Source organism: Pipistrellus kuhlii, unplaced genomic scaffold, assembly GCF_014108245.1.
Source record: "Pipistrellus kuhlii isolate mPipKuh1 unplaced genomic scaffold, mPipKuh1.p scaffold_m20_p_3, whole genome shotgun sequence".
NCBI classification, from domain to species: Eukaryota; Metazoa; Chordata; class Mammalia; order Chiroptera; family Vespertilionidae; genus Pipistrellus; species Pipistrellus kuhlii.
In genome coordinates this window covers 114,237,887-114,256,140 of record NW_023425529.1, presented here as the reverse complement: position 1 = coordinate 114,256,140, position 18,254 = coordinate 114,237,887, and the positions used below count along the sequence as shown (strand labels likewise).

Genomic DNA, 18,254 nt, shown 5'->3' with positions numbered 1-18,254 from the left:
TTCTTGAAGGATCAATAAGCCAGGTGCTAGAAGCTGGAGCTAAGGCACAGGTGAGGACAAGATGGGGTGCTTCTAAGAAAATGAGAACTAAAGAAAATACTGCGCGCTAAAGGTTAGAACTTCCTGCCCCCTTCCCTTCTTGCTCACAAATGCTAAAACTAAAGACAAGAGCATATGGAGAATTCCTCTCTGAGAAAACTAATAAGGCCCGAGGGAGAGATACAGATAAAAAGCATAGAGCAAAGCCCCCACCTGTTGACTTCACCATTCCTAATCCTACCCAGGCACGCAGAGATGTTTAGGGTCTCACACTTAAGCGTCAATGACCACCAAGGATCCCAGACAAGGGAGGAAAACCACTGCAGGGAAAGAAAGACCAAAACCAACACATAGGACAGGGAAACATGGAAGAAATAGAGACAATGCAGGGAATAGAAGAAAACTTCTTTTTAAAAATATAATGAAAAGCTTCACATATATAACAGCAGATATTACATTAATGAAACTAGAATAAAATACTATTTTTAATAACCATTTGAGCCCAGCTGGTATGGCCCAGTAGTTGAGCATTGACCTATGAACCGGGAGATCATGGTTCAATTCCAGTCAAGGGCACATGCTTGGGTTGCGGGCTTGATCCCCAGTAGGGGTTATGCAGGAGGCAGCTGATCAATAATTCTCTCTTATCATTAATGTTTCTATTTCATCCTCTCTGATATCAATAAAAATATAACTTTTAAAAAAAGAAACATTTGAGAACAAAAAATATATAATAGCATAATAAAAGAAGGAGAAGACAATGTTGTGAAAAACTCCCAGAAATAAGAATTTTTTTAAACAGGAAATAAGAGAGAAAAGATGAATACCCATTCAAAAGATATCCCAAAGCATGAAAAGATGGGAACGAAATTAACCCCCCACCCTACCCCCACCCCCAAAGAAAGAAACAAAGAAGAAAAATGTTTAGAACTAAAGGGCACATGTTTCCCTTATCTGATGGTTTGGAGGCAGAAAACCCAGTCTCTAAACCCAAAACACACTGGGTGACTGCTCACTTTCTCTTTACAGTACTTACATTCACAGGCAATACATGTATCACCGAGGGCTTGCTCTGTGCCAGGAAGCAGCTGCATTTTACATGCCTCCTATCTTATGTAGTCTTCATGGCAAACTGTGAGGTAGCTACTACAATTTTTCCTACTTGCAGATGAAAAACAAAACTCAGCCTCAAAGAAGTTAACTTTGGGGGCTATAAATTCAAGCCAAGACCGCCTCTCCTCCTAAACACTATGCTATTCTGCCTCTTGTCTGTAATTGCCAATGACAGTATGCTCGTGCATACACACATGAATACATGTACCATCCCTTTGCTTACTTCTTGGGTAGCTGCTAACAAGTTTTATTATTTGCCCGTTCTGGCTGTTATTTTACTTCTCAGAAAGACTTAGTCCATTGCACTGCTACACATTCTCAAATTTTAACTAAATTGACCATATTCTGTTTTTCATTTGGGTACTTTCCATACTGAAATGTAGAAAATAGGTCAGTCCCTGGAATTGTCAGCTCCTTTGGCCCTTTGACCTCCCAGTTATTCTTTGTAAGTCATGATCTCCCGCGAAAGAAAAAGCCCCATTTGATTAAGTGAGGACGAGCTAAGGAAGGACTTTGCAGGGATGTGGAAGAGTACAGATGCTTGTACTTCACATCCTCTGTCAAATGTAAAGACCAGCTTGGAAGCGCGTACTGATAGATCTTTGGAATAGGAATAAGACCGCATTTCACTAAAGAATGTTTTATTTGAAATTGCAAAGATAACGTCAACAGTGTCTGTCTTTGGGCTTCCCTCTAAAGAAAAAGAAAAAGTTATAGATTCAGCGAGGCTGAGCCAACCATCCATGAATAAAGGCGATGACAAAAACTTTCAAGATATGTTGGCTCTTGTGAGAACATCAGCGTGCATTGGTTCTAAAAAGCCTCGCAAAGTTCATGAAAGAACTCAACGGCTGCAATGCTGCTGCACAGCGAGAAGAGGACTTTCTTCAAACAGGCACCGCTTACAATTCCCTATGTTTTCTCTCCATCCAGGTGTTCTGAGGCGTCCATTTCCCCGGTGCCTCTGAGGCTCCCCTCCCGCGCTGCGAAGGTTCTGCATAACCGATGCCTAGCTTCTCACAGAGGTCACCTCCTCTGAATCGCAAAAGGTGAAAAGAGCACTGAGGGAATCAGAGTTGGCTCCAGCCCAACAGGTGCCAGCTGTGCCCTGCTGAAGCAGACAATAGAGAGACTAGAAAACAGGGGAGTGAACACGACAAAAGGAGAAAGGCGGGTGCAATGATGGGCCAGCTTTCACCAGAGGGGTGTCTCATGAAGTAGTTGAAAACAATTCCGTTTGCTAACATGAGAAGATTATTTTCTTAAGCCACCAAATGCTGATGATGCCACTGGCTACTTAAGGGATTATTAGACTCTTGGAAATCACCTATGGATAGAACGAAACAAATAGTAACATTCAACCAGGCATAGAAATAATCAAATCATTCCAAAGTGGATAACACTTGAGCCTTTTAAATTAATTTTTATAAGTTGGCAAAATAATAAAGTATTTTTTTTAACATCATTTCATTTTGAGCTTTAAGGTACCTTTATGGATGAATAAGTTGTCATGGCTCTCACTATTTTACAAAGAAGGAAACCAAGATCAGGAAAGCTAAGAGGTTTGTCCAAGGGGCCCCACAATTAGTAAGAAGAATGGCTAAATTAATACAGTGCTTTATAAGATACAACACACTTTTAAATAAATCATATCCCATGAAACCCTCCTTAAGACAAGAGTATATGGAGGGAGGGGATGGGGATGAAAACAACAGATGAGACTCTTGTGAGGATAATGTTATTAGTAGGCCCATTTCTCAGAAGTAAACTGAGGCTCTGAGAGGTGAGTTTTTCACAGTTGGTAACATTGTTCCATCGTAGACCCACATCCCAAATTCCAAATCTCACCTTCTTTCAGCTTGAATTCAAACCCAGATGTATTAACTACAAATCCATTGTACTTTCTGCTAACCCACCTGCCCTTAAAGAAGAAGGATAAATAAGTTCTTTCTCTTCTTGATTGGTATCTGTTGAGCCCAGATATTTTGAGAGCTTTAGCATCCTTGGGATCTATGTTGATTCTTTTTTTTTTTTTCTTAAAGATACTTTTTATTGGTTCCAGAGAGAAAGGGAGAGGGGAGAGAGAGGTAGAAACATCAATATGAAAGAGAATCATTGATGGGCTGCCTCCCACACATCCCCTACAGGGGATCAAGCCCACAACCCGGGCATGTACCCTGGACCCTTTAGTCCGCAGGCCAACACTCTTTCCTTTGAGCCAAACAAGCTAGGGCTCTATGTTGATTCTTGCAGCTCAGTGAGTGTTAGAGCAAGGGTCTACCCAATAAAGTCAGTTTGAACTGATTTACAAATAGAAGATGCCCTGGAAACTAGAGAAGTCTGAATATGTCCATATGTAGCACAACATTTGGTATTTTAAATCCAGCCAAGAAAGGCCATGGCTTTAGGACAGCAATGTGTCTTGGTGGCCTGTCACTAATCCCTGAGTGAGGCCAATGTACTTGAAAATATATAGGTAAGGTCGTATCAAATAATGTGACACTCAAGCGGCCATCTACAAAATGTCCAGTTGTCCTGTACACTCTAAACAACCCCCTTTCAGAGTGATCTAAGTCAGAGTTTAATGTGGGAGAGGAGAGTATGTCTACTAACAAAGCCCAAAGGTTATTAGCCTTCACTTGGCATTCTGTCACTTCTCGTTTTTTTCCATTCAAAGTTTACCTTATTTTGGCATTGATTTTGGTGTCTAATATAATTTCATTTTCAAGCAAAATTTAAAGACTGTCATTTCCACACACTTGCACCCAATGAGAAACAACTTTGGTGACAACCTTTTTTATTAAGTTTCCTCATGACCAAACAATAGTGTTTCATTCATCTGAATTGAAAGACAAGGTTGTCAGAAAAATCTGTACTCTTTCCACACCAATCCCCCAGAGCTGTGAATAGAGGCTCTGTCCAGCCCCTCCTGCAGCCTGGCCTCAGCACAAAACTTGGCTCAGTAGGCTTCATAAAATCAATCTTCAGATGCCGTAAATGCCCAGCGGGTTTCGTGTTGACTCTGGATTTACCATACGCCGTATTTAATCTTTTCATGCGACATGCCCATTAATTTAGTTTCCACATTCCTAAAATATTAGAAGTTCCTTGTGTGCTCAGAATGTATACTTTTGAGAAATCAAAATGGCTTATTGCTTTAACAGTTTTATACAAAATAAGTACTACTTTTCCTTTCAACATTTTTACTTTCCTAAACAAAGTGAAGGTAGGGGTGAAAAAGGAAAAACCTAGCATTGGGTTGCAAAAGTCCAATTTTTTTGTTTGTTTCAATTTACTAAATTATGATAATAATTTATAACTGTCCCTGGCCAGGTAGCTCAGTTGGTCAGAGCATTTTCCTGATATGCCAAGGTTGCAGATTCAATCACAAATTGATGTCTCTCTCTCAATAAAAAATAATAATAATAATAATAATTAATTAATTCTTGTGTAACTATGAAGATGGTCTTTGAATTAATACTGAATCTTGATGTCAATTGAAATCTTGGTCCCAGGAGACCTGCTGGGGACTTAAAACAGAAACTAGTTGATACGACGCATGTGACTGGCATGAATCTGGGGCGCAGCTCCTAGGGGAAACTTCCCTTTGAACTGCAGCATGAAAGGCTGGTCTGGTTTTTACCAACAGGATCTTAATAAGAAAGAGCAGGTACAGCAGGTGCCTGTGGTGATTCTCGGATTATGCATTTGATTTTTTGCAATTAAATAAAAAGTTAGGAGCCTCTTAATTGCTCACGTTTGTTTTTGTTATAGCTGCTCCCTGGAGAAACAACATTTTCTCACCTGTGAACTAGCAGTAGCCCAGCTTTTCTCTATGTTGCCCCATGTTATCAGCAGTTTTCTATTTCTTGTTTACTCAATATGCTCCTTTAAATCTCTGGTTGAAGCTAATATAGTATTGTATGTCAACTGTAATTGAAAAATAAATAAATAATAAAATAAAATAAAACTACCTAATTTTTCCTGTGTTTCTGTGTGTTAAGCCCCCCAGCTTGCCTCGGTCTGTCACTGCTGTGTGTCTCCATTTCCCTTTTACTTCAGCATCTACTACGTGCCTGCTCATTTACAACCTCTCAACAACCTTCAGGGATAATTTGTTTGTTTTTATTCTCACTGGAAGGCATGCTTACAGAAAAGGAGAGAGAGAGAGAGAGAGAGAGAGAGAGAGAGAGAGAGAGAGAGAGAGATATGGATGGATCAGCTGCCTTCTATAGGCACCTCAACAGGGGATTGAACCTGCAACCCAGTGATGTGCCTGGATGGGAAATTGAACCGGCAACCTTTCAGACACTGGGTGACATTCAATCAACTGAGCCACTCTGGCCAGTCCAGGGATAGGTTTTGATGTCCCAGTTTCACAGATGACAAGTTCAGGGAGATAGAAAGTGACTAGTCCACAGTCACAAAGCCTACCAGTGAGAGAACTGGGATTTGATGGGTTTGTTCCAGTGTGCTGCTCCTTAAACCATGTGCCACCTCTGCCTGGAGCAGGAGAGGGCTATGAACAGCTAAGAGCCTCAACCCTGTGTGTGTGTGTGTGTGTGTGTGTGTGTGTGTGTGTGTGAAGGTCACAGGGACCCTGAGTGAGACTCAGATTCAGCAGGCCCTCGACATCGTCCAGTGATTCCCTCTACTACGTCCAGCTACCGTTCCCCAGCCTGTGCTTGAGTTTTTATTGTTTTGCTTTCCTTGCGGTAAATGGCTGTGGATCACATTTACGTATGAATATTCACCCAGCGGTTGGGTTTCCACAGCAACGTTCTATTTGGTAACAACTGTGCAAACAGCTGTTCTCAGTGTGGATCGGAGTATTCCCACCAGCAGCGCCAGGCACCCAGGAGAGACCGCAGGGAGGTGTCATCAGGAATTGCGTCCTTGTTGCTGTTGATGTGCTTTCCTGGGACTGACAGTCTTGAAAATGGTCCCCAAAAGGGTTGAATGGCATCCTTTTAAGCTGCACAAACAACGTGAAAAACATAACAGAAATTCGGAAAGAAGAGAAATCCCTCACAATCCCATCAGCAGAACTAATCATCTGTTTTCCTTCTCTTGCTTCCTGCTAGTCCTTGCCCACATGTAAACATGATTTTTAGAGTTGTAATCAAGTATCTATGCAATTTGCTATTCCGCTTTGGGTGCTTAACACTATGTCATAAGCATTTTCTGTTGCTACACAGTGAGCATGATTATAATTGTTAGCAACTATATGCTAGTCCATCTAATTGACAAAACATAATTTACTTAAGTACTCACTCTTAAATAGTTCCTAGTTTTTTCTTTATTATAAATTAGCCCACAGTGACCAATCTTTACTTTTATTGACTTTTTCCCCTTCTTTTGGATTATCTCCTTGGAGTCAATTATTGGTATATTTGTTAAAAAATAAAGTCAGTGGAAATAGATTCTGCTTTTAATTTTATGGTATACAAATACCCAAGTCCTTGGTAGAATTAATATCAGGTGTGGCTGTTCCTTCACATATTACTTAGTATTTAGGTGTCTAACAACTTTGTGTCATAAAGAGATAAAATTCTGCTCTCAAGGAGGTTACTTTCTAAAGAAAGTAAAAAATAGTTGTTTTGATGGTTTTTTGTTTATTTTTTCTATACTTGCAATTACAGCTTTACAACAACACGAATGCACCAGCCAAAGGAAACGCTGCATCGGGTGAGATCTGGATGACACCAGACACAAAGCTCCCATTGTCCTCTCCCTGTGAATTCAAGTAAAGTTTTTTTAAAAGAGTAAAACAAATTTTCAAGTCTCCATCTCAAAGAATTTTTTTTTGTTGTTTTTCTGGGGAGTTTTTTGTTTTTTGGTTATTTTTTCCTTTTTTATGTCTACCACATTCATCTCACTAAAGCTCTTCAAATGCGGGTTTTCAGGCAGGCGGTTGGGGGTCATTGGATATGCCATTCAGACAGATCACATGGGCCCCATCATGGACGGTGGCCTGGTCAGGGTAGAGGAGTAGCAGAGGTCCAGGTAGGGGAGACCCAGCAATAGTCTAGGCAGGACAGGTGGGGCTCTGTGGTGTTGTGGCAGGTGGAGCAGGGATAGGCAGGAGGGGTAGATGCAGGGGACACTTTTTAGAATGATCGGGGCTTGAAGATCAACACAAGTGCACTTATTGGCCAGCTCTTTGAAGATTTTCAGAAAAATGATCCTGCCCCGGGCTTAGGTGTAGGAAAGATAGACTCCTGCCAAGTCCGCGTCCCTTGAGGTACTCCAAAATCTCTGCGCTCACCTGCCAAAACTGCCCCGGACATGAGTCATTCATTTAAGTTGACATCCTGCCTCTCCACCGGCCTCCAGTTACAAGGTGATCTGCTCCTGGATGATGGGCACATGATGACATTATCCACAAGGTGCAGACATTTATTTTTCCTGGTTCTGGAAGCTGTTCCCAGATTTGACTCCTGATAAGACTATTTCATGGCTTGCAGATGGCCCCGTGTCACTGTGTCCTCACCTGGTGGAGAGAGGTCTGGTCTCTAAGATCCACTTTTATAAGAACATGAATCCCACAATGGGAGCCCCACCCTTACAACCTCATCTAAACCCGACTGCCTCCCAGAGGCTCTTCCTTCATACAGCATCCCATGGCGGGGCAGGGCTTCGGCATATATGAACTGGGGGTGGGGAGCACAACACTCAGTCTACAACGGAGCTCTGGGGAACAGAGCACTGAGAGGAACAGGCCTGGATGGGAGGCTGTTGGGGCTCTGAGAACCCAGAGGAAGGTGCTTAAGGATGGTGTGAGCGAGGGTGTGAGTCCTGGCTCTGTCACTTTCTAGAGCTGAACAACCTGGGCAGGTGACTAACGTTGTCACCTCTCAGCAGCCTCCTCTAAAATGAGGAGTCATGATGTTTTAATAAAGTTGACTTAGTGAAAATAAAATAAAATAAATAAAATAAAATAAAATAAAATAAAGTAAAAATAAAATGAGGAGTCGTTCATTCATTGACCAGATACATGGTCATGTGCCAGGACCAGCTCTGGGTGCCGGGGGTAAAAGGGTGAACAAGACGGGCCGGGTCCCTGCCCTCGGGGAGTGTAGGCCCCTGGGCAATGCTAAGAGCATCCTGTGCGTTTGCTCTGAGCAGTGCGTGGCATCATCTGCGTGGCACAGTGCCGAGTGTGTGCTCTAGGATTGTTAGCTGCTATTACCATCTGTTTCGCCATTTTTTTTTTTCCAGAGCTGGCCCTGTTAAGCTACTACATGAATAGAGCAAATGAATAGAAATCAGGGGCATTAACGCAGAGGTTCATTCATGCATCGCATCTGTTGTATTTGCTGCTGTGGATAGAACTTTCAGGGTCACCCCACACTGCTCACGGGAGAAGAGAGCCATGTAACCATTGATCAGTGCTGTTTAACCGTCCTCTGGGCTCCCTTCTCTGATAAGTTCAGAAGAGCATTGCTTATTTAGGAAATCGCATGTTTCGAGTTATTAATACATTCCAAGTATTAAAATTTCAGTTGATGCCCTGGAAAAAATTATGGCCAGATCATAATTTAGGGAGACCAGGTGGCTAATGAATGCCTGGTGCCCAGGAATATCTTGATTCCTCTGCCCCTCTCTCTCAATTAACAAAAGCACTGATGATCTCAGGGCTGTTTCTGGCCAGCTGGGATAAATCAGCCAGCTGGCAGCTGCCCAAATGATGTATTTTAAGGGTACAGGCCATGTGGCTCTCTATCGCAAAGCAATTGGGGTCACTGTGTTTGCATATGGATTAACTTGCTGTGCAGGGATCCTACCCGCTTACTGTGCCCATCTCAGGTTGATGTGCAATAGCTACTCAGTGATGATAAAGAGAGGCAGACCTAATGACCCTTCAGAATGGCCCATCTCCATTTCTCTCCATTCCTATCTTTATTGCTTTCAGCAAAGAGAATTCAATTAGCTTTTCCTGTCTATTTTCACAGTCCCTGATCTTTGAAGGAATTTCCCGCAATTGACAGGAAAAGGTATCTGGATGCATATGGATGGAGAAAAGCATAAAAGCCCATTAGAGAAGGGAATTGAACATTATCAATGTGGCCCGTTTGCCTTAGCGATTCCAAGGCAAGATGCTTGAAGTTATAGTTATTTTGAATAAACTGTTAATTGGATGAGCTGTTCTCTGGGGGAAACCCAGGACAAATTCTAATAATTGCAGTAAGGTGGTCATTGCTCTGTCGTGATTAGTATCTAGAAGTTCTTGAATATTCTGCCTCTCTTCCCTTGAGCAATCATGTGCAACAACAGGGAGATAACTTAGTCCCTATTCAATCATTCAATAGCCGTTAACCAAGGACCTACCATGTGCAATACACCATACAGAACATTCGAAGGGTCCAAAGATGAAAAACAGTCCCCAGCAAGTGTTGGTGTCCTACAAGAGGAATTAGGAATTCACAAGGTAATTTCAACAAAAGGTCGGTTTAGATGCCAACTGCCCTTTGATGCTGTAATCTGTAATCATCGGTCCTGGTTTTCTGCAGCAGTTCTGACACTTCATCCCCCGTGTCCTTGTCCCCGCACACCATTAACGTCCTCCAATTGTCAGAATCCAAATGGCTTTTCTCAGATGACTTCCTCTACGTGGGAGCAAGGCAGAAATCCTCTGTCAACCCAGGAGTTCTGACTTTTAGCTGAAAACGAGGGTCACCATAAAGTGACCATTCACAATTCTGCAAAGGCCACTAACAAGCAGCACGAGCCTTCAGCAAGTTTTTCTGGGAAAAACTTGGGCCTCCTTCCAGCAGGCCCCTGCACTGCTTTTGATTTATTAATTAATTATGCACCTATCAGTGACTAAGACATTGTCCTCCCAGAAGTGTGTGTGACTGGTGGGGAAACGACAAGTGGATAAGCAAAGAGGCAACTGGGAAAGTGGCCAGACCCTCGGATGAGCTTTGGAGGCGTGTGGTCTTTACTCTGACGGCACTGAGTGGTCTCAGGCAGGTGTAGAGGGAGCAAGGCTGGACGGAGGCAGGCAGAGCTGACGTTCCTGTCTTATCTCAAGGACTGGGGACCACATAATGCTCCACTGAGGAGCTTCAGTTCTGAGAGAGGCAGGGTCAGATGTAGCCCACAAGCCGCCTGGAGGGGCTCAGGGGCTGCTGCAGCTCCCGAGATTCACACACCGTCTGCACCACTACACTCTGCACGCCCCTGCACACGCCGCCGTTCAGCTGAGAAGGAGGCAGCGTGGGGACAAGCGGTCAAAGGCAAATGAAAGTTCGTCTATCTTGTGGACTGACATAAATGTAAAAGACTCAAAGTCAGCCAGCCTAAAGGGAAGAAACCCTGATCTGAAAATCCCAAAAGGCAAATAATAAACCAACCCCTGGTGTTTAGTCCTGGGAGGGGACTTTTTTTCTGAAGTGTATCCGCCATGAATGCAATGTTTTTCATTTTGCAAACATAAAATATTCTCTGCACTAGCTCCAAACTGGCTGGACGGCAAGAAGTGGGAACGGAAAAGCAAGCAGAACCCATGCCCAGCCCGGCCCAGCCCGTGGGCGCGGGACGCAGGGCCTCCGCAGACGGCGTTCATCTCCTGTGGAGGGCGCTCCGCGATGCGCTTAGTCCCCCGCATTGTGGACATCAGTGTCGCCATCAGAAGGTCCAGGAAGACTCCCGCTGCCTGAGTGGGGGACTGTGTGTTAGTGACTCTGGGATCCCCTCTCTTTTTTTCTAATTTATTGAGAAACAATTAGCATACATCACTGTATAGGCTTACGGCATACAGCATAATAGTTTGATTCACATATAGTGTGAAATGATTACCACAATAGATCCAGCTAACATTTATCTTCTCAGATAAACACAATGGTGATAAAAGAAAGAAGACAAGAAAGAAAGGAAAAAATGTATACTTGGGATGAGAGCTCTTAGGACTTACATACACACACACACACACACACACACACACACACACTGAGTGGCCAGATTATTATGATCTCTGAACGCATAATAATCTGGCCACTCAGTGTATATCCTATATAATAAAAGGCTAATGTGCAAACTTACTAGTTTGACCAGGAGTTCGACTAGCAGGCAGGCCGGCCAACCGCTCATGTCCTTACATATACACCCTGAATGGCCAGATTATTATGCGTTCAGAGATCATAATAATCTGGCCACTCTGTGTATATATATTTATTGACTTCAGAGAGGAAGGGAGAGGGAGAAAGATATAGAAACATTAATGGTGAGAGAGAACCATTGATCGGCTGCTTCCTGCATGTCCCCTACTGGGTATCAAGCCCGCAACCAGGACATGTGCCCTTGACTGGAATTGAACCCGAGACTCTTCAGTCTGCAGGTTGACACTCTATCCACTGAACCAAACCAACTAGGGTAGGATTTACTCTCTTAACAACTTTCCCATGTATTATAAACCATAATTCCCATTACATCCCTATTACTCATTTATCTTATAACTGGAAGTTTGTGTTTTTGACTACCTGCCTCCATTTCCTCCTCTCCTACCCCCTGCCTCTGGAACCATAAATCTGGTCTCCTTTTCTGTGAGTTTGGTTTTGGTGTTTTGCAAGTTTTTTTTAGATTTCACATATAACTGAAATCATACAGTATTTGTCTTTCTCTATCTGACTTCTTCACTTAGCATAATGGCTTCAAAGTCCATCCATGTTGTCACAAATGGTAGGATTTCCTCTTTTTTATAGATGAATAATGTTCACAACTTGTTTATCCATTCATCCATCAATGGACACTTAGGTTATTTTCGTGTCTTGGTTATTGCAAATAATGCTGCTATGAACATAAGGGCTCTTTTGAGTTACTGTTTTTGTTTTCTTTTGGAACCCCCTCTTTTATCTTTAACCACTTTATCCGTAAGCTGGAACCCTTCTCAACTAAATGCTGGTTGTACGAAAGTAGTCGTGATAGAAACTGTGTGAAAATAGTTACATTAATGGTACTAATGCTGGAGCTCTGCAGTGATTCCCCATCCCTCCCCTGGGAGTGGGGCGGGGGAGTGTCCGTGCACATGGGTTGGAGAAAAGAAGCTGTCCTCCACTGTCCATTCCAGGCCTCGGGCTCACCCTCTTGGAACAAAGTTTACACAACCATTCATACTCGGGAGCACCATGCAAAACATGTCCCCACTTTCTTGTACAATTTCTGCAGTTCCCTCAGTTTTTCTTTCCATCACATCCCTATCATGCCTCCCTCAACTTCAAAATCCACACTATTCTGACACCCTGACCTCGATATCCTCAACTCCTAGAATTGGCATCATCTTCACCCCCTTCTGTCATTAAGTCCACACTTTAGACCATGTTTCTACGCAGAACCTGTCCACTTCTAAGATCTCAAATCCTGGATTTCCCTCTGATTACAGCTCCACAGCCTTGCCTCTCCCGCCCCTTCAGCCACCACCATCACCACTCCTTCCCTCTTCCCCAAACTCATCAGCCCCTCCCTTCTTCCAGGACCTTCCTTCCCAGATGGTGCCCTAGTCTCACCCAGCCCTGGCCTTCTTTCTGCCCTTCCCAAGACCAGATTCAGTATCCAACGTGAAGGTTATTTTTCCTCTTCCCTCCACCCCCAGCTTCATTGAGGTATAATTGGCGTATAAAATTGTAAGATTATTTAAAGTACACATTATGGTGAGTAATATATATATATATATATATATATATATATATATATATATATATATATATATATATATTCCCCCATCTAGTTAATGGTCAATTTTTTAAAATATATCTTCACTGATTTCAGAGAGGAAGAGAAAGGAAACATCAATGATGAGAACCATTGATCAGCTGCCTCCTGCATGATCAAGGATGGAGCCTGCAGCCTGGGCATGTGTGAGCATGTGCCCTGACTGGGAATCAAGCATGACCTCCCAGTTCATAGGTGGATGCTCAACCACTGAGCCACCATGGCAGGGCATGGTGGTTAATTTTGTGTGTCAATTTGACTGGATTACGGAAGGTCCAGATGGCTGTTAAAACATTGTTTCTGGGTATCTGTGAGGGTATTTCCGGAAGAGATTAGCATTTGAATTGGTAGACTGAGGGTGGGTATCTGTAATCTGTTGAAGCCCAAATAGAACAAAAGGGTGGAGAAAGGGCAACTTCCCTCTCTGTGTAAGTGAGATGCCCACCTTTTTTTGCCCTCCATCCCTGCTCCTGGTACTCTAGCTCATTGGACCCCAATCGGGACTCACACCACCTGATTTCCTGGGCCTCAGCTTACAGATGTAGGCTGTGGGATTTCTCAGCCTCCATAATCATGTGAACCAACCCCTCATTTATATATATGTTCTGTTTCTCTGAAGAACCCCAACAGTCACCTCCGACATCACCCAGAGCCATCTGTCCTGCTCTGAGTCGGTCCAGTGCTGTGGAGAGAATTGGCAGCTTCAGGTTCTCCAGCCCAAGTGGTCACTGCTCTTGTAAATGCCATAACCTATTTCTCAGACAACTGCTATGAACTCTTGTCATGCTTCCCGGACCCTACTCGCCCCCTGGCCTCTCTGTCTCAGCAGATGGCCCTTTCTGCTTCTTCGCGGACACCACCAAGCACATCGCCACCTGACCCCTGCCTCTCCCACATGCCTCGTGCTCAATCTCCAGAGTGTGTTGATTCTACCTCCAAGGTAGATCTCACACCCCTTCATTCCTTCCCATCTCCTTCATTTATAATCTTCCTAGTTCTGACAACCATCATCTCTCACCTGCTCCACTGGAAGAGCCTCATAAAAAAGCTGCCCCTTTCATTCATGCCTCCCCCAGTGGAATCATTTCACCACACGGTGGCCAAAACCGTGTTTTTAAAATGCAGGCTGATCGTGCCATTTCACTGTCAATGCCCTTGATGACTTCCCAATACTCTGAGGAAACATTTTAAAGTCCTTACCCTGACCGAGACCCATTTTCGAGACACTGCCTCTCTGCAGCCTCATCTCCCGCCGTTCTTCCTGTGGCTCTCTCTTCCTTCCAATGGCAAGCTCTTTTCCACCTCAGAGCCTTCTGACACACGGTCCCTCCATTTTCCCCCACCCCGACGCTCCTCTCCACCTGGAAAACTCCTGTTCTTTCGGTTCTCAGCTGAAATGGCACGTCCTCAGGTGCTGACCCTTCCCCGCCCGGAGTAGATTACATGTCATATGACAGGGCACCCTGTGCATTTTCCTCCTGTCCTTTACCACAGGGAAAGTAACACCCTTACTCTGTGACTACCTGTTAATGGCTGTCTCTGTGAGCTCCTCAAGAGCAGGGACCATATCTGTGTGCTTGCTGCTGTGTTTCCAGAGCTGGCACAGAACCTGGCATGAGGATTCTACGCTCTTGGGAGTGAGCCTCTGGATTGGGTCCACCCAGAGAGTGGGCCGACGGGAGCGAACTGAGACATGGGCCTTCCTGCTTCCTTACTGCTGCCCTTGTTTGTCTTTTCATAACTCTTACCATCATCATGGAGATATATTATCTTAACATTGTTGAAAATAGGCCAACTTTAGGGAAATGTGCTCAGAGGATGCAACTGGTCTCCCTGCCCCCCCCCCCCCATCCTTGTGCCCAATCAGCCACTGCTGTGCTCTGCTCCGCTTATACTCATCTTCCCCTCAATGCCAAAGCTCTCGAGAAAACGGTCTCTGCAGCAGTCACTTCCTGTCCAGCTACCCACTGATATTTATTCTTTTAATTCACTCATTTTTGAGAAGTTAATGCATGTTTATAATATAGTGTTCAAAACGTCCCAGAAGGTACACAATGAAACATCTTCCTTCCATTGTGTCCCCAAGCCCCACCCTGCTCCTCAGAGGCAAGCTGCTACCACCATCCCGGCTCTCTTTCCAGAGAGCGAATGCCCACGCATATCCTTGTTTGCGCTTTGTTTTCTTTTGTTTTACACAAATGGAGAGGTTTATGCACATTTCCTACCCTTGGTTTTTTTCACTTAACATATCGTAGCGAGTTCTACATGAGCGAATCCAAAGCGGCCTCGTTCTTTTCAATGGCTGCCAAGAACGCTCTGCGGGCAGGTACCATGCATGCTCCCTGTGGACATGGAGGTGCTGCCGCCCTCGGTTCCGGCAGGCATGCTGCGAGGACTCTCCCTGCACATCGGATCTCTCCGCCCTGTGAGCGCGTCTGTGGGCTAAGTCCACAGAAATGAAATTGCATTTGCATTCTGGAATTAAATTGCTCTCCATAAAAGTTGTACCCATTCCCCCACCACAGCAATGTATGGGAGGGCCTCATTTCCCATCAGACCCTCAACAGATTGTTTTAACGAGTGTTTTTATTTTTGCAAGTCTGATAGCTGAGAAAGAATACTTTCAGTTTGCCTTTCTTTTCATGAATGGGGTCAAGCGTTTTTCTTACGTTTAAGAGTCATTTAAATTTCTCCTGCTGTGCATTGTCTGTTCCTATGTCTTATTACATTGTTGGTCCTCTAAGGAACCCTAAGAACTCTCTGTGCAAGACAATTAGTTCCTTGACTGTGCTATGGGTTGCAAATATTTAAGTCACTCTACCACCCTTTGCAATATGTCTTCTGTGCCAATAAAGCATGCAAAACTGTGGTCCTGGTTCCTGTGCACGCCCAACCCTGAACCCAGCGGCCTTCTTGCTTGCATTTGACACTGCTGACCCATCCTTCCCAAACTCTCCTTTTTTCTCTCATCATGACTTTGTCCTGGATCATCTCCCAACCCCTCTGTGACTTCCGTTTATCCTTCTGAAATTCCCATGACAAGTGCCATGGGGAAAAGATGTCTTTGAACTCTGCCCTGGCAGTGCCCTGGGCACCATCTCTTACTGAGTCCTCCTGGAGTTCCCAGCACCTTACACCTAGCGGGATGTGCAGACTAGTGTCGGCTGGTCTGAACCCGAGGCAGGCTCAGGACATCCCGCCCCCTTTCTCCTCCCCTTCCCCCCCAGTCAGGGATCAACATGTCTAAAACCAATCCTACAGTATCCACTCTCTCAAAACTGCCCCTCACAACATCCGCATCTCCCCTGGATTCCTATCACTGGCCCAATCCTCCTAGGGCTTGAGGGGGAGCAGAATTTGCCACCCCAAAAGATGTCTTCTGGGATAGTATTTTAAACTGGCTGTTTTCAAGAAACAAAAGATTCCAGGAAAATGTTTTACCCTCCCCAGCAGCCTAAACCATTAGCGAGAAGGCCTGCTCCAGTAAGGGCAATATCACCATAGATAGCCATAGTTTAAGATAAACTAAGTGTGGTAGACGGGGGGGGGGGAGGGGCCTCATAAGGCCATTTTATTTTATTTTATTTTATTTTATTTTATTTTATTTTATTTTATTTTTTAAAGTTTACCTTTATTTTGTTTTTGTTAATCCTTGCCCCAAAATATTTTTCCATTGATTTTTAGGGAGAGTGGGAGAGGGAAAGAGAGAGAGAAACATCCATGTGACAGAGAGAAACCCATTGATTGGTTGCCTCCTGCGGGAGCCCTGTCCAGAGCCAGGGGAGGAGCTTCTAACTGAGGTGCAAGCCCTTGACTGGAGTTGAACCTCGGACTCTTTGGTTTACAGGCCGATGCTTTATCTGCTGAGCCAAACCCCTAGGGCCAATGACCTTTTAATCAAGTCCTCTCTGTGTCCCATTGTACAAGATGGTGCAGCAAATGTGTTTACCATTTGATTTTCCCATCTCCATGTGAATTGCCATCCTGCCCTTTTGAAGTCACAAACCACGATATCACACACACACACACACACACACACACACACACACCTCCTTAGCTCCAGATGGCATAGACGCACCAACTGTCCCATCTGTTTCCATATTCTTATAGAATCCCCGAATATGCAGACATGTTTTTAAAAAAGTGCTTATTTTCTCCTGATAATCTTTCTCTAGTTCATTTAATTATTAGTCAATCTAGAAGAACTTAGAAATGTGGGAGCCTAAAGCCTCAGTATCCCAGCCTGGTGCCTGCTGAGTCCTGTGGATTCTCCTGTGGAAGGCTTCCTCTCCCCCCACCCAGGGTCATCCTGCTTGTCACAAGTCCTCCCTCTCACGGACATCCACCCCCAAGCAACACTTCCTCCTGCCCACCATCTCCCTCTGCTCAGAAACAGCCCCTCCCACGCACCCCCACCCACCCCACCCCCTCCTTCTCATCAGCAGAGGACTCTGCACGAGCCAGAAGCCAGACTGAATTAATGAAGCGTGGACCCAAAGGAGGTGCCATGTCCTCCTAGTGTGGCAGATTGCATCTCCTGTTACATCCGAAGGAATATATGGAGTTATTCCTTTGGACATACAGTATCAGTGTTTGCAGAAAAGGTTCTGCCACTGTTGTTGGTTTAACTTAGACAATCAACCAGGATGCCCTCTATTCCCGTCTCCCCACTCCTTCCCTCTGCTTGGCCCCACTTTTGCTGCCGCTGTACTGCCCCCTAAGCCTCCTAGAGAAGCTGGTAACCAGGAGCCATCTCTAAGACGTTCTAATAGCAGGGGCCACCCAGCCATTCCAGGCTGGTGTGAACCTGGCACACCTAGGCCAGCGCCCCTGTCCACCTGCAGGACCCTGCTCTCCCCTCTGTCCTGTCCCACCTGCGCCGCCGGTACAGAGACACAGCCGGGAGCACCGCGGAGCCCTCGGACGTTTATTTAGGAGATCCTTGGACAGGAGAAAGAGTCCTGGCAACTTAGCATTTCGTGGCGGAGCACACAGGACTCGGCATCCTGGTCTACGCACCCACCTAACCCCCATCCCCACCCGGAACACATTCTGGTTTGCTGGAATGTGGTTGTTGGGAGGGGAGGGGGGTCAGTAGACAAGAAGGAGAGAAGGTGTGCCCTGGCTGCAGGGACAGGAGGGAGGGGAGCGGGAGGCTCTGAAGGGGTGGGCCCGCTGGGCTGTCCCGGGCGGGCGGACGGGGAGTTGAAAAGCCCGCACGTCGGGGCAGCGGGCAGAGCCAGGGCGCGCGCCGGCCTCGCAGGGTCCCCTCCTGTGACCGCAGCCATGGCGGAGAGCTCGGACAAAGTCCCCATCGCCCTGGTAGGGCCTGACGACATGGAGTTCTGCAGCCCCCCGGTGAGTCCCGGGGGTCCCCGCCCGCGGCCGGG

At 45.2% G+C, this 18,254-nt stretch overlaps 1 protein-coding gene across 3 annotated transcripts in view; it reads left to right on the top strand.

Annotated features, from left to right (window-relative positions):
* Window positions 1–18,066: 18,066 nt before the first annotated feature.
* Window positions 18,067–18,254, top strand: part of CNMD (chondromodulin) — a 31,141-nt gene continuing 30,953 nt past the window's right edge. For 2 of the 3 annotated variants that reach the window (XM_036457806.2, XM_036457805.2), the window contains exon 1: window positions 18,067–18,222. In XM_036457806.2, the coding sequence (XP_036313699.1) occupies window positions 18,151–18,222 (72 nt within the window). In that variant the 5' untranslated portion in view covers window positions 18,067–18,150. The remainder of the gene's footprint in view (window positions 18,223–18,254) is intronic. The other variant, XM_036457809.2, reaches the window with a different exon arrangement.